The 25,032-nt window shown below is 50.5% G+C and overlaps 1 protein-coding gene across 3 annotated transcripts in view; it reads right to left on the bottom strand.

The window, feature by feature from the left end:
- Positions 1–16,040: 16,040 nt before the first annotated feature.
- wdr27 (WD repeat domain 27) overlaps positions 16,041–25,032 on the bottom strand; it is a 60,606-nt gene continuing 51,614 nt past the window's right edge. For 2 of the 3 annotated variants that reach the window (XM_084709095.1, XM_084709096.1), the window contains exon 24: positions 16,041–16,592. In XM_084709095.1, the coding sequence (XP_084565221.1) occupies positions 16,518–16,592 (75 nt within the window). In that variant the 3' untranslated portion in view covers positions 16,041–16,517. The remainder of the gene's footprint in view (positions 16,593–25,032) is intronic. The other variant, XM_084709097.1, reaches the window with a different exon arrangement.

Genomic DNA, 25,032 nt, shown 5'->3' with positions numbered 1-25,032 from the left:
ACAAAGCCAACTATTGAGTCAGGCCAATAAAGATTTTGTAAGAATAGCTGGCATTGTAAAATAAATAGTTCTCATCCTCGCTCAGCTGGAAAGGTGGTACTGAGGGAGAAGAATGAAGGCAAAGAGAACCAGGAACAGGAAGTGAAGCAGCAAGAGAGAAGATAGATGGTTCAGAAAGACAGGAACAGGAAGTGAAGAGATGGAGACAAAAACAACAACAGACAGGAGGGACGCAGGCTGTGTTCATCAGTGTCTCAGCTGCTGTGTTCAGGCTGTGTTCATCAGTGTCTCAGCTGCTGTGTTCAGGCTGTGTTCATCAGTGTCTCAGCTGCTGTGTTCAGGCTGTGTTCATCAGTGTCTCAGCTGCTGTGTTCAGGCTGTGTTCATCAGTGTCTCAGCTGCTTAGTGGTCAGCACTAGTAGCCACAATATCACTGGACATAACAGGGGTATTTCAAAATAGCAATCTCTGTGTCCCATTATCTCCACAATCCTTCCCTGAAGAAACTATATTTTGGTTATTGAAATGCAATCACTCTGATATTTCCCAGATCAGGGTTGACAGGAGGACAGCACATGACTTCTCAGACAGGCCCCACCAGCCAGCCCAGTACCCTCCAACACACCAGGACACAGGAATGGAAACTACTTCAGTCTTTGTTTAAGAAAGGCAATTTTGTGCTTTATGCATTCAACTTCCCCATGACTCAGTAAGAGAGAGAGTAGGAAAATGAATAAAGAATGTGAGTGAGGGAGAGAGAGAGGGAGAGCAACATAGCTGAGTTGAGCAGAGAGAGAGAGAGAGAGAGAGAGAAAGAGAGAGAGAGAGAGAGGGAGATTGGGAGAGAGAAGATAAAGAGAGTGAGGAGAGAGAGACTGAAAGAGGGGCAGAGGACAGAGACAGAGAGAGGGAATAATGAGAGGGAAGAGACAAATAAAGAGAAAGGGAAGGAAAGAGTGAGAAGGGAGAGAGAAAAAGAGAGAGTGCAACATAGCTGAGTGGAGCAGAGAGAGAGAGAGTGCAGCTGAGGGAAGAGAGAGAGTTTAGCTGAGCTGAGACAGACATAGAGAGATAGAGAGTTCAGCTGAGCTGAGGGGAGAGGGAGATAGATAGAGTGCAGCTGAGCTGAGCTGAGAGAGAGAGAGAGAGAGAGAGAGAGAGAGAGAGAGAGAGACAGAGAGAGCGAGAGAGAAAGAGAGAGAGAGAGAGAGAGAGAGAGAGAGAGAGAGAGAGAGAGAGAGAGAGAGAGAGAGAGAGAGAAGCTGAGCTGAGCTGAGGGGAGGGGCTTTGAGCTTGGATCCCTGGGTGCAGAAGGTGCTGTTTCTTCACACTGTCAGCTGTTAACAACACAGCTCTCTAGCACCCAAGCACACTTTCATACACACTGTGTGCAATACATACATGATACATTTATAAAACAGTATTGAAATATTATCTACAACTAAAAGCAATGATGTTTATTGTTGGATCTTTATTTGATCTGATAATTGCTTTGGTGTCTTATGGACAAGATCCTTTGAAATGTTCCTACCAATACACACTGCTGACACACACTGCTGACACACACTACTGACACACACTGCTGACACACACTACAAATACACACTGCTGACACACACTGCTGACACACTCTACTGACACACACTACTGACACACACTGCTGACCCACACTACAAATACACACTACTGACACACACTGCTGACACACACTGCTGACACACACTACTGACACACACTACAAATACACACTACTGACACACACTACTGACACACACTACAAATACACACTACTGACACACACTACAAATACACACTACTGACACACACTACAAATACACGCTACTGACACACACTACAAATACACACTACTCACACACACTACTGACACACACTACTGACACACACTACAAATACACACTACTGACACACACTACAAATACACACTACTGACACACACTACAAATACACACTACTGACACACACTACAAATACACGCTACTGACACACACTACAAATACACACTACTCACACACACTACTGACACACACTACTGACACACACTACAAATACACACTACTGACACACACTACAAATACACACTACTCACACACACTACAAATACACACTACTGACACACACTACAAATACACACTACTGACACACACTACTGACACACACTACTGACACACACTACAAATACACACTACTCACACACACTACAAATACACACTGCTGACACACACTTCTGACACACACTACAAATACACACTACTGACACACACTACTGATACGATACAGACTATAACTGATACAGACTTCAAGCCTCAGTTTGATATTTCCCAGCATGACCTCACGCTTGGTTAGTAAGTAGTTATTATCAATACAGACTATTGCTGATACAGACCAATAATATTAACTACTTACTAACCGAGAGTGAGTTCATTGATATTTCCCGGCATGACCAAACAGTCGAGGTAAGTAAGTTGTTTATTATTTTGCATTTTTAGCTCTTTTCATTTAAACAATGTTGCTTTGTTCAGCTCTCACGGTGTGTTTCAGGTGTTGCCTATAGCAACCAATCTGAAATCTGAGCAACCAAACCTAGCAATCTGCCTAGCGCTTGTCGTCTTTCTCTCTGTGTTCTGTGATGTCTTCCTTGTCATCTGGATAGTAAAACTCCTTAATCTCGCTCATTGTGAAGATCACGTCAGAGGTCAATGAGTATCCCTATCAGACCGCAGACCGGCGAGGAGCTCAATACGTGGCTGGCATGACTACCCATTAGCCAATCAGAACGCTTGTACTGTCGTTGCCATATAATACAGACTATTACTGATACAGACTAATACTGATACACACTACTGATATAGACTACAGATACTGACTATTACTGATACTGACTATAACTGACACAGACTACTGATAAACAATACTGATACATATTATTGATTGACTACTGCTGAGACAGACTGCTATGAGGCTCTGTTGGCAAGGTTGAGGGCCTGCTGTTGGCCCTGCAGTGTGTTTTCTCTGCTACGCAGGAAGGCTTGTTTGAAAGATGTTGAGCTTTGGCGTTCTTTCTGATCTGGCAAGGGGCTGAGGAGCACAGAATCCTAGAATAGAATCTCCTGCAGGTTATTAGGCCCAGGTTCCCGCACTGGCTCGCTCCGCGTCTGGGCTGTAAGCTGTCATGTCTCTACGGGGAAACAAGCTCTAGAGAGACCTGCACCCACGGTTCTGCTGGAGCCTCAACACGGTTCTGCTGGAGCCTCAACACGGTTCTGCTGGAGCCTCAACACTGTTCTGCTGGAGCCTCAACACTGGCCCTCCTAACGCCTCCACACTGAGCGGCTCGTCAGAAAACAGGGAGGCTGGAAGTGTTCAGGGAGGGGCTGGAGGTGTTCAGGGAGGGGCTGGAGGTGTTCAGGGAGGGGCTGGAGGTGTTCAGGGAGGGGCTGGAGGTGTTCAGGGAGAGGCTGGAGGTGTTCAGGGAGGGGCTGGAGGTGTTCAGGGAGGGGCTGGAGGTGTTCAGGGAGGGGCTGGAGGTGTTCAGGGAGGGGCTGGAGGTGTTCAGGGAGGGGCTGGAGGTGTTCAGGGAGAGGCTGGAGGTGTTCAGGGAGGGGCTGGAGGTGTTCAGGGAGGGGCTGGAGGTGTTCAGGGAGGGGCTGGAAGTGTTCAGGGAGGGGCTGGAGGTGTTCAGGGAGGGGCTGGAGGTGTTCAGGGAGAGGCTGGAGTTGTTCAGGGAGGGGCTGGAGGTGTTCAGGGAGGGGCTGGAAGTGTTCAGGGAGGGGCTGGAGGTGTTCAGGGAGAGGCTGGAGGTGTTCAGGGAGAGGCTGGTGGTGTTCAGGGAGGGGCTGGAGGTGTTCAGGGAGGGGCTGGAAGTGTTCAGGGAGGGGCTGGTGGTGTTCAGGGAGGGGCTGGTGGTGTTCAGGGAGGGGCTGGAGGTGTTCAGGGAGAGGCTGGAGGTGTTCAGGGAGAGGGTGGAGGTGTTCAGGGAGAGGCTGGAGGTGTTCAGGGAGAGGGTGGAAGTGTTCAGGGAGAGGCGGGGAGCAGCTTCTGACACCAGACACCCACAGTGTTGGGTTGGTACTAATGTAACCAGTGTGAATCGGTGAAATTCACTCCTCTGGTATGTAAGAGGCCACCTACATCAATGAAGCGCTAGCTTTTCTTTGGCGTAGCTGGTAGTGGTTGCGCTTGGCAGTCCAGAGGTTGTTGTGTCCCCCGACAGGAATCAAACCGGCAAACTTCTGATTACTAGCCCAACTCCCTAACCGCTTAGCCACCTGACACCCCTCAGTTGGGTCTGGGGTTGCTAGTGTTGGGAAAAAGTACGTCCGAATAGGAGCTGTTTGGACCAATCAAATTGTCAGGGCGATGATGGATCAACAGTAACGTAATCAACCACCTCACCAAAGAGCGCTTGGGTTGAATTTGTTTTCAACAAACAACATACAACATTGCTCTAACTGGTTGTAGGTCTATCCAATTGAGCGAACATGCATTTTTTTTACGAGTTCGGTTGAAACACGCCCCATACTCACAGCCCAACAGAGAGTTATCAGAGTCATATTCTGACTACAATTATGAGTATGACAACGTCAAGCTAAGCGAACAACGCCCCTGGCGGAGCAAGACCACATCTCTTACACCCCCATTACATTAACACATTCTGTAACTTTGTGTTCTGCTGGAGAAGCACGCTGGTCAGGCACAGTGGGAAACCAGGCGTAACCACACACCAGAGGAAACCACACACCAGGGGAAACCACACACCAGGGGAAACCACACACCAGAGGAAACCACACACCAGGGGAAACCACACACCAGAGGAAACCACACACCAGGGGAAACCACACACCAGAGGAAACCACACACCAGAGGAAACCACACACCAGAGGAAAACACACACCAGAGGAAAACACACACCAGGGGAAACCACACACCAGGGGAAACCACACACCAGAGGAAACCACACACCAGGGGAAACCACACACCAGAGGAAACCACACACCAGAGGAAACCACACACCAGGGGAAACCACACACCAGAGGAAACCACACACCAGAGGAAACCACACACCAGGGGAAACCACACACCAGAGGAAACCACACACCAGAGGAAACCACACACCAGAGGAAACCACACACCAGGGGAAACCACACACCAGGGGAAACCACACACCAGAGGAAACCACACACCAGGGGAAACCACACACCAGGGGAAACCACACACCAGGGGAAACCACACACCAGAGGAAACCACACACCAGAGGAAACCACACACCAGAGGAAACCACACACCAGGGGAAACCAAACGTTTTATAAGTAGGCCATCCTCAGGATTTGCAAGCTAGCTAAAGTTTTACTATATCTAAAATATATTTTTTAGACATAACAATGGATTTTGCCACGCATGGACATACTATCCACAACCGAAGTGGGTTACAGCATTCTATAAGATCGCCTATAGCCCAGGGGCATAGCCAGAAAAATATTTTTGGGTAGGCCTAGAAAAATGTGGATAGGCATCTTTTCAGTGTTTTTTAATGATTTACTTTGAGATGTGCACCCGGCAGTGGCGGATCTAAAAATACTGCCACCCCAAGTTTTAAAAAAAAATGCATTTAGCAGACGCTTTTATCCAAAGTGACTTCCAAGACAGAGCTTTACAAAAGTGCTTAGGTCTCTGATAATAACAATGAGATAGCCCCAAACATTGTGGGTAGCCAAAACATGATACATACATTGTGAAAAAACAGTCCCAAAGGGAAGAACCATAAGAGCATGTAGTGAAACAAGTTACAATTAAACAACATGGACCTCAATCTTCCCATGAAAAAATATTATTTGTACATTACAGAACATTTCATTAAATAATATCAATGTTACTGTTTAATTTAAACTACAATGTTATAGCCTAATCATTTACCATAGGGAGTACTGTACCCCCCTACTTTGGGTTTGATTCGCCTCCAGGAGGCCACCCAACAACTTCCTTCTGCCACCCCGAATGAAAATCTCTAGATCCGCCCCTGACACCCGGTGCATAATCTTTTGGAGATATTTTAATTTTTGGGTAGGCCTTAGAACAAATTGGGTAGGCCTGTGCCTACCCAGGCCTACCCGTGGCTACACCCCTGCTATAGCCTACTCGTGCATTGCTTGGTATCATTGTTCCCATATGACACTTGAAACAGTTCATCACTGTTTCTACAGTTTCTGATCACAAACTCTGAAGAGGAAGGATATCTGCAACAGTCCTCGAGTGGACAATCTGATTCAAAAAAGCAGTTTGACATATCAAGAGCACCAGAAGACAGGATCCAGTTTGGATCATCCAAACAGGTTGAGCTATCTAACATTAAAATTTTAGGCTTATGTTTTACATTAAACCTTAAATCCAAAATGACGTACAATAAGAGTATATTGTACACAGTAATACAGTAGCTAATAGCAACTAATAAACTACAACAAGATTCTTCAGCCATCTCCCACAGCAGTCAATTTGACAAAAAACCTGAGTATAGTCTATCGTCAGGAACGTTTCTCAACAAATGGTCATCCCTCGACAAGGTTCTAGTTTGCTTTATTTCTCCTTTCCCCATGTTTCACCGTGAGCAGCACAGTACAGATGTTTCACCGTGAGCAGCACAGTACAGATGTTTCACTGTGAGCAGCACAGTACAGATGTTTCACTGTGAGCAGCACAGTACAGATGTTTCACCATGAGCGGCACAGTACAGATGTTTCACTGTGAGCAGCACAGTACAGATGTTTCACCGTGAGCAGCACAGTACAGATGTTTCACTGTGAGCAGCACAGTACAGATGTTTCACTGTGAGCAGTACAGTACAGATGTTTCACCGTAAGTAGCACAGTACAGATGTTTCACCGTGAGCAGCACAGTACAGGTATTTCACCGTGAGCAGCACAGTACAGATGTTTCACTGTGAGCAGCACAGTACAGATGTTTCACTGTGAGCAGCACAGTACAGATGTTTCACTGTGAGCAGCACAGTACAGATATTTCACCATGAGCGGCACAGTAGAGATGTTTCACTGTGAGCAGTACAGTACAGATGTTTCACTGTGAGCAGCACAGTACAGATGTTTCACCGTGAGCAGCACAGTACAGATGTTTCACCGTGAGCAGCACAGTACAGATGTGTAATGACATTGTGCCTCACAGGTGCTACATGATTAAATTAAGCCAACGTAGTAAAAGAAAGTATAACAAAAAAGTTATACATAATAATTCAATACTAAATAAATGATGTGGGGAGGTTTTTTCAGACTAAATAACAGAAATCAGTCTGAGGCTTGATGCAGCCACACTGATACAAAAGTTATTTAGAAATAAAGACTTGAATGTGCAACCCCACAAACCGTTTCTGCTTCTAACTGGAGTGAAGCACGTGTCCTCAGGTTTTAGTAGCACCATAACTTTGTTATGTTGGTTCTTGTTAGCAAACCAAAAACATAGTCTGTAGACTTTAAACTACACAGATGCAGTGATGTAACTGAAAGAACATCCACCTTTTCCATCACAAGAGCATGAATGTAAGGCCACACTTCTGGGTAGTGAAACAGACAACCCCACCTCTCGCACATAGAGCACACACACTCACACACACACTCACACACACCCCGCCTCCCGCACATAGGACGCACACACTCATACACAGTCACTCAAGAGGACTGGAGGAGCAGGGTGCGAGAGAGGAGGACTGGAGGAGCACTACTTCACCAGTCAGTACTGGAGGAGCACTACTTCACCAGGCAGTACTGGAGGAGCACTACTTCACCAGGCAGTACTGGAGGAGCACTACTTCACCAGGCAGTACTGGAGGAGCACTACTTCACCAGTCAGTACTGGAGGAGCACTACTTCACCAGGCAGTACTGGAGGAGCACTACTTCACCAGTCAGTACTGGAGGAGCACTACTTCACCAGTCAGTACTGGAGGAGCACTACTTCACCAGTCAGTACTGGAGGAGCACTACTTCACCAGTCAGTACTGGAGGAGCACTACTTCACCAGGCAGTACTGGAGGAGCACTACTTCACCAGTCAGTACTGCAGTAGTACTTCACCAGTCAGTACTGGAGGAGCACTACTTCACCAGTCAGTACTGCAGTAGTACTTCACCAGGCAGTACTGGAGGAGCACTACTTCACCAGGCAGTACTGCAGTAGTACTTCACCAGTCAGTACTGGAGGAGCACTACTTCACCAGTCAGTACTGCAGTAGTACTTCACCAGTCAGTACTGGAGGAGCACTACTTCACCAGGCAGTACTGGAGGAGCACTACTTCACCAGTCAGTACTGGAGGAGCACTACTTCACCAGTCAGTACTGGAGGAGCACTACTTCACCAGTCAGTACTGGAGGAGCACTACTTCACCAGTCAGTACTGCAGTAGTACTTCACCAGGCAGTACTGGAGGAGCACTACTTCACCAGTCAGTACTGGAGGAGCACTACTTCACCAGGCAGTACTGGAGGAGCACTACTTCACCAGGCAGTACTGGAGGAGCACTACTTCACCAGTCAGTACTGGAGGAGCACTACTTCACCAGGCAGTACTGGAGGAGCACTACTTCACCAGGCAGTACTGGAGGAGCACTACTTCACCAGTCAGTACTGCAGTAGTACTTCACCAGTCAGTACTGGAGGAGCACTACTTCACCAGTCAGTACTGCAGTAGTACTTCACCAGTCAGTACTGGAGGAGCACTACTTCACCAGTCAGTACTGCAGTAGTACTTCACCAGTCAGTACTGCAGTAGTACTTCACCAGTCAGTACTGGAGGAGCACTACTTCACCAGTCAGTACTGCAGTAGTACTTCACCAGTCAGTACTGCAGTAGTACTTCACCAGTCAGTACTGCAGTAGTACTTCACCAGTCAGTACTGCAGTAGTATTTCACCAGTCAGTATTGCAGTAGTACTTCCCCAGGCAGTACTGCAGTAGTACTTCCCCAGGCAGTACTGCAGTAGTACTTCACCAGTCAGTACTGCAGTAGTACTTCACCAGTCAGTACTGCAGTAGTACTTCACCAGTCAGTATTGCAGTAGTACTTCCCCAGGCAGTACTGCAGTAGTACTTCACCAGTCAGTACTGCAGTAGTACTTCACCAGGCAGTAATGCAGTAGTACTTCACCAGGCAGTATTGCAGTAGTACTTCACCAGTCAGTATTGCAGTAGTACTTCACCAGTCAGTACTGCAGTAGTACTTCCCCAGGCAGTACTGCAGTAGTACTTCACCAGTCAGTACTGCAGTAGTACTTCACCAGGCAGTAATGCAGTAGTACTTCACCAGGCAGTATTGCAGTAGTACTTCACCAGTCAGTATTGCAGTAGTACTTCACCAGTCAGTACTGCAGTAGTACTTCACCAGTCAGTACTGCAGTAGTACTTCACCAGTCAGTACTGCAGTAGTACTTCACCAGTCAGTACTGCAGTAGTACTTCACCAGTCAGTATTGCAGTAGTACTTCCCCAGGCAGTACTGCAGTAGTACTTCACCAGTCAGTACTGCAGTAGTACTTCACCAGTCAGTACTGCAGTAGTACTTCACCAGGCAGTAATGCAGTAGTACTTCACCAGGCAGTATTGCAGTAGTACTTCACCAGTCAGTATTGCAGTAGTACTTCACCAGTCAGTACTGCAGTAGTACTTCACCAGTCAGTACTGCAGTAGTACTTCACCAGTCAGTACTGCAGTAGTACTTCACCAGTCAGTACTGCAGTAGTACTTCACCAGTCAGTACTGCAGTAGTACTTCACCAGTCAGTACTGCAGTAGTACTTCACCAGGCAGTAATGCAGTAGTACTTCACCAGGCAGTATTGCAGTAGTACTTCACCAGTCAGTATTGCAGTAGTACTTCACCAGGCAGTATTGCAGTAGTACTTCACCAGGCAGTATTGCAGTAGTACTTCACCAGTCAGTATTGCAGTAGTACTTCACCAGTCAGTACTGCAGTAGTACTTCAACAGTCAGTATTGCAGTAGTACTTCACATACAGAACTCCCAGCTGACAGCCACAGGCTGAGACATGTGCCTTGACAACCTCCAGGCACATAAAACATCATGTGAATAATAACATCAGAACAGTTTTAGGAAGGAGTTCAAATAAATGCTTCACATGCAAAATGTTTTATGGGTAAAATGTGTTTGGTGTGAATGTTCGGCCCCAGATGTCGACAGACTGCGAACATGTTGAAGGCTGGAGATCTCTTCACGGACATGTGCTTCCACCCCATCTCTCTCTGTCTCTGTCTGTCTTTCTTTCCCTCTCTCTCTCTCTCTCTGTCTGTCTGTCTTTCTCTCTCTCTCTCTGTCTCTCTCTCTCTCTGTCTCTACCTCCTACCTATCTCTCTCTCTCTGGCTGTCTCTCTCTGGCTGTCTCTCTCTCTCCTCCTCCCTCTCTCTCTCTCTCTCTCTCTCTCTCTCTCTCTCTCTCTCTCTCTCTCTCTCTCTCTCTACCTGACATTTCTGACATATTGACATTTCATTTGCAAAGGCATACCCCTCTTTACAGTGGACTATATTCAAATGTTAATAATAATAAGCTAAACAGCACTCCCAGTCATTTCCAAGCAAAATTCAAGCATGAAAATGCAATCCGTCAGACCTCTCATCGAGGCAGGTTTTCAGTCTCTGTAGAGCAAACTCCATGGGCATCCTACCTAAACCTGACTTTTGCGGTCATTGTGTGATGGCGTAGTCTGTATCGCTGCTCTTTGTAGCATTGGTTGTGCTTAAGTCACTAAGGCGGGCTGATCCTGGCCTGCACATCAGTGTCTATGCTCCACCTGCTCTCACTGGAAGATGTTGGAATGAAGTGAAGGGAACACACACAGCAGTGAGGTGTCTCTGTGTAAAGATGGTCAAAGTGAGCTCAGACGCTACAGGCAGGGCAGTGTCTGTAGGGTTCTTCTCATCATTATTAATGCTGTCATTTTCAAGCTGTCCTTTCACTAGGAACTGTTTCATGATACAACATATTTCAATGACTTGATTAAGTGTTTCCAGGAAATGGGGAAAGAAGATGACCATAAATTACTCTGTTCCAAAACATCCCGTTCTCAGGAACACTAAAGCTTTCAGTGACAACGTGAGGCTGGACCTGCCAGTAAATACCTATTACTGACACACACACACACACACGCTCAAACATTTACACACGCTCAAACACACACAATCACACAACACACACACCTACATACACAACACACAAACCAGATATGATTTTTGCTGAGTAGAATTGATGATGGCCCAGCCTCCTCCAGCACTGACCCTGGGCCCTCCAGCACTGACCCTGGGCCCTCCAGCACTGACCCTGGGCCCTCCAGCACTGACCCTGGGCCCTCCCCCAACACTGACCCTGGGCCCTCCCCCAGCACTGACCCTGGGCCCTCCAGCACTGACCCTGGGCCCTCCCCCAACACTGACCCTGGGCCCTCCCCCAGCACTGACCCTGGGCCCTCCAGCACTGACCCTGGGCCCTCCAGCACTGACCCTGGGCCCTCCCCCAGCACTGACCCTGGGCCCTCCCCCAACACTGACCCTGGGCCCTCCCCCAACACTGACCCTGGGCCCTCCAGCACTGACCCTGGGCCCTCCCCCAACACTGACCCTGGGCCCTCCCCCAGCACTGACCCTGGGCCCTCCAGCACTGACCCTGGGCCCTCCCCCAACACTGACCCTGGGCCCTCCAGCACTGACCCTGGGCCCTCCCCCAACACTGACCCTGGGCCCTCCCCCAACACTGACCCTGGGCCCTCCCCCAGCACTGACCCTGGGCCCTCCAACACTGACCCTGGGCCCTCCCCCAGCACTGACCCTGGGCCCTCCCCCAACACTGACCCTGGGCCCTCCCCCAACACTGACCCTGGGCCCTCCAGCACTGACCCTGGGCCCTCCCCCAGCACTGACCCTGGGCCCTCCCCCAACACTGACCCTGGGCCCTCCCCCAACACTGACCCTGGGCCCTCCCCCAGCACTGACCCTGGGCCCTCCAGCACTGACCCTGGGCCCTCCCCCAGCACTGACCCTGGGCCCTCCCCCAGCACTGACCCTGGGCCCTCCCCCAACACTGACCCTGGGCCCTCCCCCAACACTGACCCTGGGCCCTCCAACACTGACCCTGGGCCCTCCCCCAGCACTGACCCTGGGCCCTCCAGCACTGACCCTGGGCCCTCCCCCAACACTGACCCTGGGCCCTCCAGCACTGACCCTGGGCCCTCCCCCAACACTGACCCTGGGCCCTCCAGCACTGACCCTGGGCCCTCCCCCAGCACTGACCCTGGGCCCTCCAGCACTGACCCTGGGCCCTCCAGCACTGACCCTGGGCCCTCCCCCAGCACTGACCCTGGGCCCTCCAGCACTGACCCTGGGCCCTCCAGCACTGACCCTGGGCCCTCCCCCAGCACTGACCCTGGGCCCTCCCCCAACACTGACCCTGGGCCCTCCAGCACTGACCCTGGGCCCTCCAGCACTGACCCTGGGCCCTCCTCCAGCACTGACCCTGGGCCCTCCCCCAGCACTGACCCTGGGCCCTCCCCCAACACTGACCCTGGGCCCTCCAACACTGACCCTGGGCCCTCCAGCACTGACCCTGGGCCCTCCAGCACTGACCCTGGGCCCTCCCCCAGCACTGACCCTGGGCCCTCCAGCACTGACCCTGGGCCCTCCCCCAACACTGACCCTGGGCCCTCCCCCAACACTGACCCTGGGCCCTCCAGCACTGACCCTGGGCCCTCCAGCACTGACCCTGGGCCCTCCCCCAGCACTGACCCTGGGCCCTCCCCCAACACTGACCCTGGGCCCTCCCCCAACACTGACCCTGGGCCCTCCCCCAGCACTGACCCTGGGCCCTCCAACACTGACCCTGGGCCCTCCAGCACTGACCCTGGGCCCTCCAGCACTGACCCTGGGCCCTCCAACACTGACCCTGGGCCCTCCCCCAGCACTGACCCTGGGCCCTCCCCCAACACTGACCCTGGGCCCTCCAGCACTGACCCTGGGCCCTCCCCCAGCACTGACCCTGGGCCCTCCAGCACTGACCCTGGGCCCTCCAACACTGACCCTGGGCCCTCCCCCAACACTGACCCTGGGCCCTCCAGCACTGACCCTGGGCCCTCCAGCACTGACCCTGGGCCCTCCAGCACTGACCCTGGGCCCTCCCCCAGCACTGACCCTGGGCCCTCCCCCAGCACTGACCCTGGGCCCTCCCCCAACACTGACCCTGGGCCCTCCCCCAACACTGACCCTGGGCCCTCCAGCACTGACCCTGGGCCCTCCCCCAACACTGACCCTGGGCCCTCTAGCACTGACCCTGGGCCCTCCCCCAGCACTGACCCTGGGCCCTCCAGCACTGACCCTGGGCCCTCCCCCAACACTGACCCTGGGCCCTCCCCCAACACTGACCCTGGGCCCTCCCCCAGCACTGACCCTGGGCCCTCCAGCACTGACCCTGGGCCCTCCCCCAGCACTGACCCTGGGCCCTCCAGCACTGACCCTGGGCCCTCCCCCAACACTGACCCTGGGCCCTCCCCCAGCACTGACCCTGGGCCCTCCCCCAGCACTGACCCTGGGCCCTCCCCCAACACTGACCCTGGGCCCTCCAGCACTGACCCTGGGCCCTCCAGCACTGACCCTGGGCCCTCCCCCAGCACTGACCCTGGGCCCTCCCCCAGCACTGACCCTGGGCCCTCCCCCAACACTGACCCTGGGCCCTCCAGCACTGACCCTGGGCCCTCCCCCAACACTGACCCTGGGCCCTCCCCCAGCACTGACCCTGGGCCCTCCCCCAACACTGACCCTGGGCCCTCCAGCACTGACCCTGGGCCCTCCCCCAACACTGACCCTGGGCCCTCCAGCACTGACCCTGGGCCCTCCCCCAGCACTGACCCTGGGCCCTCCCCCAACACTGACCCTGGGCCCTCCAACACTGACCCTGGGCCCTCCCCCAACACTGACCCTGGGCCCTCCCCCAACACTGACCCTGGGCCCTCCCCCAGCACTGACCCTGGGCCCTCCCCCAGCACTGACCCTGGGCCCTCCCCCAACACTGACCCTGGGCCCTCCCCCAACACTGACCCTGGGCCCTCCAGCACTGACCCTGGGCCCTCCAGCACTGACCCTGGGCCCTCCAGCACTGACCCTGGGCCCTCCCCCAACACTGACCCTGGGCCCTCCAACACTGACCCTGGGCCCTCCCCCAACACTGACCCTGGGCCCTCCCCCAGCACTGACCCTGGGCCCTCCAGCACTGACCCTGGGCCCTCCCCCAACACTGACCCTGGGCCCTCCAGCACTGACCCTGGGCCCTCCCCCAACACTGACCCTGGGCCCTCCCCCAGCACTGACCCTGGGCCCTCCCCCAACACTGACCCTGGGCCCTCCCCCAGCACTGACCCTGGGCCCCCCAGCACTGACCCTGGGCCCTCCAGCACTGACCCTGGGCCCTCCCCCAACACTGACCCTGGGCCCTCCCCCAACACTGACCCTGGGCCCTCCCCCAGCACTGACCCTGGGCCCCCCAGCACTGACCCTGGGCCCTCCCCCAGCACTGACCCTGGGCCCTCCCCCAACACTGACCCTGGGCCCTCCAGCACTGACCCTGGGCCCTCCCCCAACACTGACCCTGGGCCCTCCCCCAGCACTGACCCTGGGCCCTCCCCCAGCACTGACCCTGGGCCCTCCCCCAACACTGACCCTGGGCCCTCCCCCAACACTGACCCTGGGCCCTCCAGCACTGACCCTGGGCCCTCCAGCACTGACCCTGGGCCCTCCCCCAGCACTGACCCTGGGCCCTCCCCCAACACTGACCCTGGGCCCTCCAGCACTGACCCTGGGCCCTCCCCCAGCACTGACCCTGGGCCCTCCAGCACTGACCCTGGGCCCTCCAGCACTGACCCTGGGCCCTCCCCCAGCACTGACCCTGGGCCCTCCCCCAACACTGACCCTGGGCCCTCCAACACTGACCCTGGGCCCTCCAGCACTGACCCTGGGCCCTCCCCCAACACTGACCCTGGGCCCTCCAGCACTGACCCTGGGCCCTCCAGCACTGACCCTGGGCCAAGTGATCCTCAGGTTTTGATTGGACGTTCCCTTCAGCCAGATCCCAAGGTTCAGGCCGGTTCATCTCAATGTAATCAGTTAAGCATGGAGTGCTGATCTAGTTGTACTGGGCCAGGGACATGGCTCTTGCTTTCCAGATGTGGACAGGAACATTTATGCCATGTCATTTATAGCACATAGATTCATAACAAATGTCTTTCTACAGAATTGGCTTCATATTGTATTGAGTCATCCTGTTCTTGCACTAAAGGGGATGATGTAATGGACACACATGGGCACCTTCACCAGTACAACCTTCACCAGCAGAACCTTCACCAGTAGAGCTTTCACCAGCAGAACCTTCACCAGCAGAACCTTCACCAGTAGAGCTTTCACCAGCAGAACCTTCACCAGTAGAGCTTTCACCAGCAAAACCTTCACCAGTAGAACCTTCTCCAGCGGAACCATCACAAGTGGAACCTTCACCAGCGGAACTTTCACCAGTAGAACCTTTACCAGTAGAGCTTTCACCAGCACAACCTTCACCAGTAGAACCTTCTCCAGCGGAACCATCACAAGTGGAACCTTCACCAGCGGAACTTTCACCAGTAGAACCTTTACCAGTAGAGCTTTCACCAGCACAACCTTCACCAGTAGAACCTTCTCCAGCGGAACCATCACAAGTGGAACCTTCAGCAGTAGAACATTCTCCAGCAGAACCTTCACCAGTAGATCTTCACCAGTAGAACCTTCACCAGAAGAATCTTCACCAGTAGAACCTTCACCAGCGGAACCTTCACCAGTAGAACCTTCACCAGCAGAACCTTCACTAGTAGAATCTTCAATCAGTGGATCCTTCACTAGTGGTACCTTTGATAGTACAACTTCTCAACCACCAGTACGTAACTCCAGAGAGGCCAAGGCTTTCCTATTTTAATAAACCACAAGAGAGAACATTCCATAAAACAACTTTTATTTTTTTTATTAAGAAATAAGTCACACTCCAGGCGACTCACTATGGAAAGATGTTTGGTCCTGACCACATCTGTGTTTGGGTGTTGTCGTGACAAATACACAGTGTGTGTGTTCTGTGTGTGTATGATACTGGTCCCTGGTCTTGGTTGTGGAGCCCTCTACTCTCCAGGGTTAGACACAGGACAGGCTGGCCCCATCACTGGGCAGGGTTAGACACAGGACAGGCTGGCCCCATCGCTGGGCAGGGTTAGACACAGGACAGGCTGGCCCCATCACTGGGCAGGGTTAGACACAGGACAGGCTGGCCCCATCGCTGGGCAGGGTTAGACACAGGACAGGCTGGCCCCATCGCTGGGCAGGGTTGGAGACAGGACAGGCTGGCCCCATCACTGGGCAGGGTTGGAGACAGGACAGGCTGGCCCCATCACTGGGCAGGGTTAGACACAGGACAGGCTGCCCCATCACTGGGCAGGGTTAGACACAGGACAGGCTGGCCCCATCCCTGGGTCGAAACACACCAAGCCGCCCATCCAGGGTCCCGGTCAGCAGCTATGAGAGGGAGGGAGGGAGGGAACATAAGGAAACTGTACATCACTGTACACCTCCCACACCATTCAAGCATGAAATAACTAATGTTAGCATCAGGATATAAGCTGGAGCATAACATGATTCCAACCAGATTGGTGACTGGTAGCCATTCACTCTAATCCGCATCCAACCTAACCACAACCCTGGTTCTGGAAACGTCTTTAGAGAACATGGCTTATACACACACACTCTCAATTCACTTTAACAATCCCAAACTGTAGAGGGTGGGGATGAGGGGAGCATGTGGCCTGATCAGGGTCAACGATCATAGGTTAGAGGTCAGGGCTCTGGTCAAGCTGCTGGGCGGAGCTCTCTATGTTCCTCTCCTCACTCCGGACTCTCCTACTGCACGGTCAGGTCCTTCAGATGCCCTCTGCCCTCCACTGGACCCAGTAGCTCTCTTACTGTTCTGTATTTCATGAGTTAGCTCAGTGGTAGAACATGGGGATGGTTAGCTCAGTGGTAGAACATGGGGATGGTTGGCTCAGTGGTAAAACATGAGTATGGGTACAGCTCAGTGGTAGAACATGGGGATGGGTATAGCTTAGTGGTAGAACATGGGGATGGGTATAGCTCAGTGGTAGAACATGGGGATGGGTATAGCTCAGTGGTAGAACATGGGGATGGTTAGCTCAGTGGTAGAACATGGGGATGGGTACAGCTCAGTGGTAGAACATGGGGATGGCTAGCTCAGTGGTAGAACATGGGGATGGTATCAGTCATCAGTAACACCTCATTTGCAGACAGGAAAGCGGTTCCATGTGACTTCTCTGTTCAGACTAGTTTGTTCAATCTGGTCTTTCAGACTGGTCTGTTCAGAATGGACTGTTCAGAATGGACTGTTCAGACTGGTCTGTGCAGACTGTTCAGACTGGACTGTTCAGACTGGACTGTTCAGATCCCTCCTTGTATCTCTCTGGATCTGTTTCAAGGCTCACAGACTGTAACAATATATTCACTTAACCGATGCTTTTATCCGCAGCGACGTACAGGTGGGGATTTGAACCAGTGACCTTTTGATCTGCAATGAAACGATCTACCCCTGAACCATACCCCGTCCCAGAGGCCTGTCTCCAGCCTCAGTGGTTACAGGGTGGGTTATTTAGGGTGTATTTGGCTCAGGGCTGAAGGATGATGCACAAATCAAGTGTTCAAAGCATAAAGACAAGACATGATGGAGTTTGCAATATGGGGGTTAAATGTTCAGAGTGTGGGGGGGGGGGGGGGTAGGAGAGGAGGGGAGAGTAGGAGATAGGAGAGAGAAGTAGAGGGGGAGTAAGAGGGGTAAAATAGAAAGGGACAAAGAAAAGAGGGCTAGGAGGGAGAGAAGAGGGGTAGGAAGGAGAGAAGAGGGTTAGGAAGGAGGGAAGAGGGGTAAGAAGGAGGGGAAGAGGGGTAAGAAGGAGGGAAGAGGGGTAGGAAGGAGAGAAGAAGGGTCAGAAGGAGAGAAGAGAGTTAGGAAAGAGAGAAGAGGGGTAGGAAGGAGAGAAAGAAGACAGAATAAGAGAAGATAGACAACATTCTAATAAAGGGGTCTTAACCACTACTTCCAACCCTGTTTCACTTGACATGATATCACATCAACACAATCACACACAGTGTGTCCCATCATGCCACTGCATTACATCATAGTAGGTATGCAGCCTGGACCAAATCATGAGGGCAGTCTAACCTTAAACTAGGCCCCAAATTACAGCTTTGACATATTTTGCATTGGTATTCAGGAAAGGGAGAAATACCATATCAGCATAATGAACCAATCACAGAGTCAGCTGTGGGTCTGCTGGTGTTTTGCAGCAAGATGGCCACCGTGTGACTAGATGAACACATTTCTGGAAGAGAGGAGAGGACAGGGAAGAGACCATGCCTCCCCTTCCCTTCCCCTTCCCCCACACTCCTCTCCCGCACCCTCCCCTTTCTAAGGCCTCATGATTCCCCTCCCTGTTGAGGACGCTTGCCTGTTGAAGCTCCTGCTCCAGGCTCTGAACTCAGAGCTACACTCTGGTGTGACATTCTAGAACAGTCAGAAGAGACGTATGATGTTTGCTGTCTGCGCTGATGAGAGAGAGAGAGAGAGAGAGAGAGAGAGAGAGAGAGAGAGAGAGAGAGAGAGAGAGAGAGAGAGAGAGAGAGAAAGAGAGAGAGAGGGTGGGAGAGAGAGATAGAGAGAGAGAGAAAGAGATAGAGAGAGGGATGGAGAGGGAGGGAGAGAAATAGATGGAGAGACAGAGAGAGAGAGAGAGGGGGAGGGAGAAAGAGAAAGAGATGGAGACAGAAAGAGAGAGAGGAAGGGAGAGACAGAGAGAGAGAGAGAGAGAGAGAGAGAGAGAGGGGGGGAGAGAGGAAGGGAGGGAGGGAGATCCGGTCTTTGACAGCTCTCTGGATCCAGGTAGACAAGATGAAGAAAGAGCCGAAGCGGAAAGATGAGAATTGTTCGTTCACTGTGACCATCGGAATCCTGCAGAACTAGGTGAGGGGTGTGTGCAGCACCACTGCAGTACTGGGGTAGGTACTGTACAGTACTAGGGGCTGGTACATAAAGACCACTCCTTGACCACTGACATACTGTAGAACTAGGCACTCCATGATCTTCTGCTGTACTTCTTCCATGGACTATTTGTGTGTTGTGTGTGAGGTTGGAGGGGGGAGGAGGACAGAGAGAGGGGAAGACAGCAGGAGCTCTCCCATATGGTTCTCATATTCCCAGATCTTCTGGCGTGTCATGGTGACAGTCTGCTCCTCCCACATACAGCTGCAGGTGTCAGCGAGCGGTCACACTACTGCTCAGACGCTGCCGCCCAGACGCTGCCGCCCAGACGCTGCCGCCCAAACGCTGCCGCTCAGGGAGCCCACCTCCTCTAGCTCCTCTCTCTCTCATCTCTCTCCATCCTTCTGTCTTCATTTCTCATTATTTTTTCTTTTCTCTCCCTAAATCTTTCTGTCAAACTTTCTCTGAATCTCTCTCTGTCTCTGTCTCAGTTGGTGGTCTGACAGGGTGTGTCAGGTGGGGAGTGAAGGCTGTGTTTCTGCGTGTTATGAGCTGCTTTGAAAAAATATATAAGATTTCCATCCAGAGAGGTGGAGGCCACAGTTGCTGCCCTTCACCCCCTGCCTGCCTCCACCCCTACCTGCCTCCACCCCCTACCTGCCTCCACCCCTACCTGCCTCCACCCCCTGCCTTCCCAGTCTGATACAGCTACAGTGTTCAGACAGCTACAGTCTGACACAGCTACAGTGTTCAGACAGCTACTGTCTGATACAGTTACAGTCTGATACAGCTACAGTGTTCAGACAGCTACAGTCTGACACAGCTACAGTCTGATACGGCTACAGTGTTCAGACAGCTACAGTCTGACACAGCTACAGTGTTCAGACAGCTACAGTCTGGCACAGCTACAGTGTTCAGACAGCTACGATCTGATACAGCTACAGTGTTCAGACAGCTAGTGTCTGATACAGTTACAGTCTGATACAGCTACAGTCTGATACAGCTACAGTGTTCAGACAGCTACAGTCTGACACAGCTACAATGTTCAGACAGCTACAGTCTGACACAGCTACAGTCTGATACAGCTACAGTGTTCAGACAGCTACAGTCTGACACAGCTATAGTCTGATACAGCTACAATGTTGAGACAGCTACAGTCTGATACAGCTACAGTGTTCAGACAGCTACAATCTGATACAGCTACAGTGTTCAGACAGCTAGTGTCTGATACAGTTACAGTCTGATACAGCTACAGTGTTCAGACAGCTACAATCTGATACAGCTACAGTGTTCAGACAGCTAGTGTCTGATACAGTTACAGTCTGATACAGCTACAGTCTGATACAGCTACAGTGTTCAGACAGCTACAGTCTGACACAGCTACAGTATGATACAGCTACAGTGTTCAGACAGTGACAGTCTGACACTGCGACAGTCTGATACAGTTACACTATTCAGACAGTTACAGTCGGATACAGCTACAGTCTGACACAGCTACAGTCTGACACAGCTACAGTGTTCAGACAGCTACAATCTGATACAGCTACAGTGTTCAGACAGCTAGTGTATGATACAGTTACAGTCTGATACAGCTACAGTCTGATACAGCTACAGTCTGATACAGCTACAGTGTTCAGACAGTGACAGTCTGACACAGCGACAGTCTGATACAGTTAAACTATTCAGACAGTTACAGTTGGATACAGCTACAGTCTGACACAGCTACAGTCTGATACAGCTCCAGTCTGATACAGTTACAGTCGGATACAGCTACAGTCTGACACAGCTACAGTCTGATACAGCTACAGTGTTCAGACAGCGACAGTCTGACACAGCTTCAGTGTTCAGACAGCTACAGTCTGATACAGTTGCGCAAGGTGGCCAGAAGCAGGGTGCAGACAGGACATCTCCTAACTCTGAGCTCAGTGCTGGGGTCAGCAAACACACAGCAGAAGGAGACAGACAGAAACACAGCCTCTCTGTGAAACATGACATGTTCAGCCAGCCATCAGAAGAGGCCTCTGGCCAGGCCGGCAAGGTGGAGTGGGAACGCAATCCACGCAGATAGATAAAGAGGGGAAAACGTGAACGAAACCACAACATTGCTCCACAGCTGAGAGCTCAGGGGCTATTGAGAGTTGCATTACAGCTAATGAGCTATCTCTCTTTGGAGGCCTGCATCAGGGTCCTACTGGGATTGGAGCTGGCTAACATCCTGGCGCTAATACAACTGGTGGGAAAGGCTTGAGAGAGAGAGAGAGAGAGAGAGAGAGAGAGAGAGAGAGAGAGAGAGAGAGAGAGAGAGAGAGAGAGAGAGAGAGAGAGAGAGAGAGAGAGAGAGAGAGAGAGAGAGAGAGAGAGAGAGAGAGAGAGAGAGAGACAGAGAGAGAGAGACAGAGAGAGACAGAGAGAGACAGAGAGAGAGAGAGGAAGCAGCTGTTCCTGCCCACAAGATGACAACCTTAAGGGTTCAGGGAGAAGCACTGATCCTCAAGGACAGCCTGCGTTTTCCAGATGCTGTTCTGAAAGGTCCACATCACCTGCTGTCTCTACGGGGTGGGGACAGCCTTGAAAGAATGGAGGGCCAGCCTTTTAAAAACAGGAGGCCCAGCCTCTAAGGACTGCAGGGATAGTCTTCACAAGACTGAAGGAAAAGCCTCAACAAATAGCCTCAAGTCAAAATAGAGACCACATTAGAGGTAATGTTGCCCTTCACCATAGTTGGGGTGTGCTTGCCTTCGGCGAGCACAAACCATTGTTATCTCATATATATATTTATTCATAATTTTTGCCCCCCTAAGGATCAGTCAATATTTGGACTACATAGACAACGCCTGTGTCAAAATGTTCGTCTTGGTCTCGATTGCGTTGCTTGTATTGGGAGTTACGTTCCGTTGCACAGTTTAGGAGCTTACAACGTTTTTGTGGCGACAAAGTGCCTTTTGTCGACGAAGGGTAATCTGTGCTAGCTACGTCACCACGTCAACACACGTTAGCAACGACGCATGGATACAACGTGATAGAGACTTTCTAGCTCGCAAATTGGAGCTTGGATTACGAGTGAAAAATACCACGATTTCGAGTGGAACTGCAATCTCTGATTTTTGATTTAGGTCTCGAAAGTCTTTGTGATTTGAGCGAGTGCAGGTCGCGCGTGAGACCGCCTAGTCTTTTAGGCGGCAGCATTGCTAGAAAGCGTCATAGTAGTATACTGCTGTGCAAAAGGCAGAAGACCGTAACTTCAATTTTGTCGAAAATGATTTTTTTTCATTTTCGGAACAGTTAAGGTCTGCTTTATCATGTGGCCAAATATCTCGTTTGTTTTTCAGAGAAAATGAGGTTGTTGTCTTCACCGTACCTTCCAAAAGCCTGCTTTGGCTTTAGAAATCCAATGCAGAATGCTGTAACATCAGTTACAGTTCTTTGCCTTTGTTTTGCGGCACTCAAAACGTTCAAATGGAGTTACGGTTTCAATTGAACTAATACGTAACCTAGCAACAATAAACACATCTAGCATTAGCTTAGCCTACTCGCTGGCATTCAACACCAAACATCCCAAACATGAGTCGTTTGTAAGTATCTTACCCTGGCAGTTAAATCAAAAACACTCTTGTCTTGTGAGTCTTGTGACAGGTATCCACGTGTATGTTACATTGGCTTATAAAATACAGAGTTTATATCGTGATAAGCAACTAAGTGAGCGAAGAAACGGAAGTTACTGTATTTTGCCTTGGCATGACCACTTACGATAGACTATGGTATACTTCTGTTACTTCAAAATATGGGTCAAAAGTGCAGTTTAAGATCAACAATTTCAAAAATGTCTAGTTTAGATAATGTGTAATCAATAAAACATCAAACTGCTAGATTTCCAGTGTCCTACCTAAAATGCATTTGGCAGGACAACTCTTTTGAAAGTGCAAAAACTTTGAAGTCGTTTTTCTCAGTTCTACATTTCGGCGACTTACAGTCTTTTGGCTTTGTAGGGCAGTATATTCATAGCTAATTTCATAGTTCAATTTTACACAAAAAAAAAAAAACTGAAAGAGGGTAATGTTATGACGATATGACTATTGTGAAGACAGCCAGGTGGTGAGATTTTAATGTAAGTTGCTGTAAAAACTTTGATTTGTTTGTTACGTGAGAGCCCCATCAACCTCCATGGACGATTGTGGCAGCAACAACAGTGTTGTCAACGAGTGTTGACACTCGTTGAATACAGTGTTGTCGATCTGCATCTGGTGAGTATTTTCTTAATTTCGTACCAGGGTCAATTCTACATCCAGCAGTGTTTTAAAGATATGGCGATTGCAAAGACAGCCAGCGGGTCAGCATATATTTTTTTTTGTGTAAAACCTGGAATTTGATTGAGACCGCATCTTGTTTTGACGTTAGCCTCAGAGTCACAGACTCAGCTCGCCCACTGGCAGTGTGTAGCAGTAGGCTACAGTATTGTCTTCAATGCCACAGCTATGGTTAAACTTTATTAACTTCTTACTAACCGAACGGTCGAGGTTAGTAAGTAGTTCATTATATGCCATTTTTAGCTTCTTTTGATTTTGTAAACGAAAAATAAATGGTACCTCTGGGCTAATTGTAGCTAGCTCTCAAGTCTTCTCACGGTGTGTTTCGTGTGTTGCCTAGCAACTCATTACTTTTGATAGAAAGCGGACAACATGAGTCTGCTAAAATGGCTTTAATTCCAACACAAGTAACGACTCTTTAGAAAGTTAACAATTTCTTCATCGCTGTTGATGTCTTCAGTATCGTCTGGATAGTAAAACTCAACAGCTAACTCGTCGATATCGCTCATTGTGAAGATGACGTCAGAGGGCAATAAGAATACTTATCAGACCGCGGTCAATACACGGCATCAGAAAACTTGTACCGTCGTTGCCATATAATAATATGTCATTTTTCTCATATTTCACCGTTGCTATGCATATTTGACCTCTGTCAAGGAAAGTGGCCTTTTTGCCTCAGATTCACAGCTTTAGTAGCACTCCGCAAGTAGTCCGGTAACTTTTCAACCCCAGCGTACTCTGTTGCTTAGTGACGTCAGCTGTCACCTTGTCACCTCCACGTCAGCTGTCAATGTTCAAAGTCTATGAAGTTCAACGTCTTCAACTATTTCTCTGCTGATCAACCATACGACTGGTAACAAATACATTGTAAAAAGACACACTGTGTTAAGTTATTTTTGTTGGCAAGTAGCCGTGTATTAAGCGGGATAATGTAAAGAACGCCGGTCATTATAGGGAAAATAAGCCCCTTCAGAGCGAAGCTACAACCCTCCACTTCGCGTCGGGGTGCTGTTCGCCCTGTCGGGGCTTGATTTTCTGATAATGACCGGCGTTCTATACATTATCCCTTTCAAAAGAAACATTCTCATTTCCGGCGCTTTCAAACAATCAGTGAAGTGTGGATAGCAACGGCAGCTAGCTTGCCTCTAGCAAACTGCTTATAAATTAGCCATGTCCCCCTAAATTAATATCGAACTTATTTACGTTTTGGGGGGCTTATTTTCAGTTAGCAGACGGGACTATTTGAATTGCAATTCCATCTGAAATACTGCCAGTGACAACGTTGTTACAGTAGCTTGTTTCAAAGGTGTTTCTTGTTTCAAAGGGTGTTCTTAATTAATTATAGCCTAACGTTGTCATACTCATAATTCTAGTCAGAATATGAGTCTGAGAACTCTCCGTTGCGCTTTGACTACGGGGCGAGTTTCAAACGAGCCTGGAAAACAAATGCCTCTTCGCTCAATTGGATAGACGTACAACCAATCAGAGCAATGTAATTTGTTGTTTGTTCAAAACAAATTCAACTTAAGCGCTCTTTTGTGACGTGGGTGATTACGTTACTGTTGATCATCTGTCCATCATCGTATAAAGCCCGCCCTGGCAATTTCAT

Source organism: Hypomesus nipponensis, chromosome 11 (genome assembly GCF_054491055.1).
Source record: "Hypomesus nipponensis isolate SF chromosome 11, ASM5449105v1, whole genome shotgun sequence".
In the NCBI taxonomy this organism is placed as follows: Eukaryota; Metazoa; Chordata; class Actinopteri; order Osmeriformes; family Osmeridae; genus Hypomesus; species Hypomesus nipponensis.
This window is presented reverse-complemented; position numbering and strand designations above follow the sequence as displayed.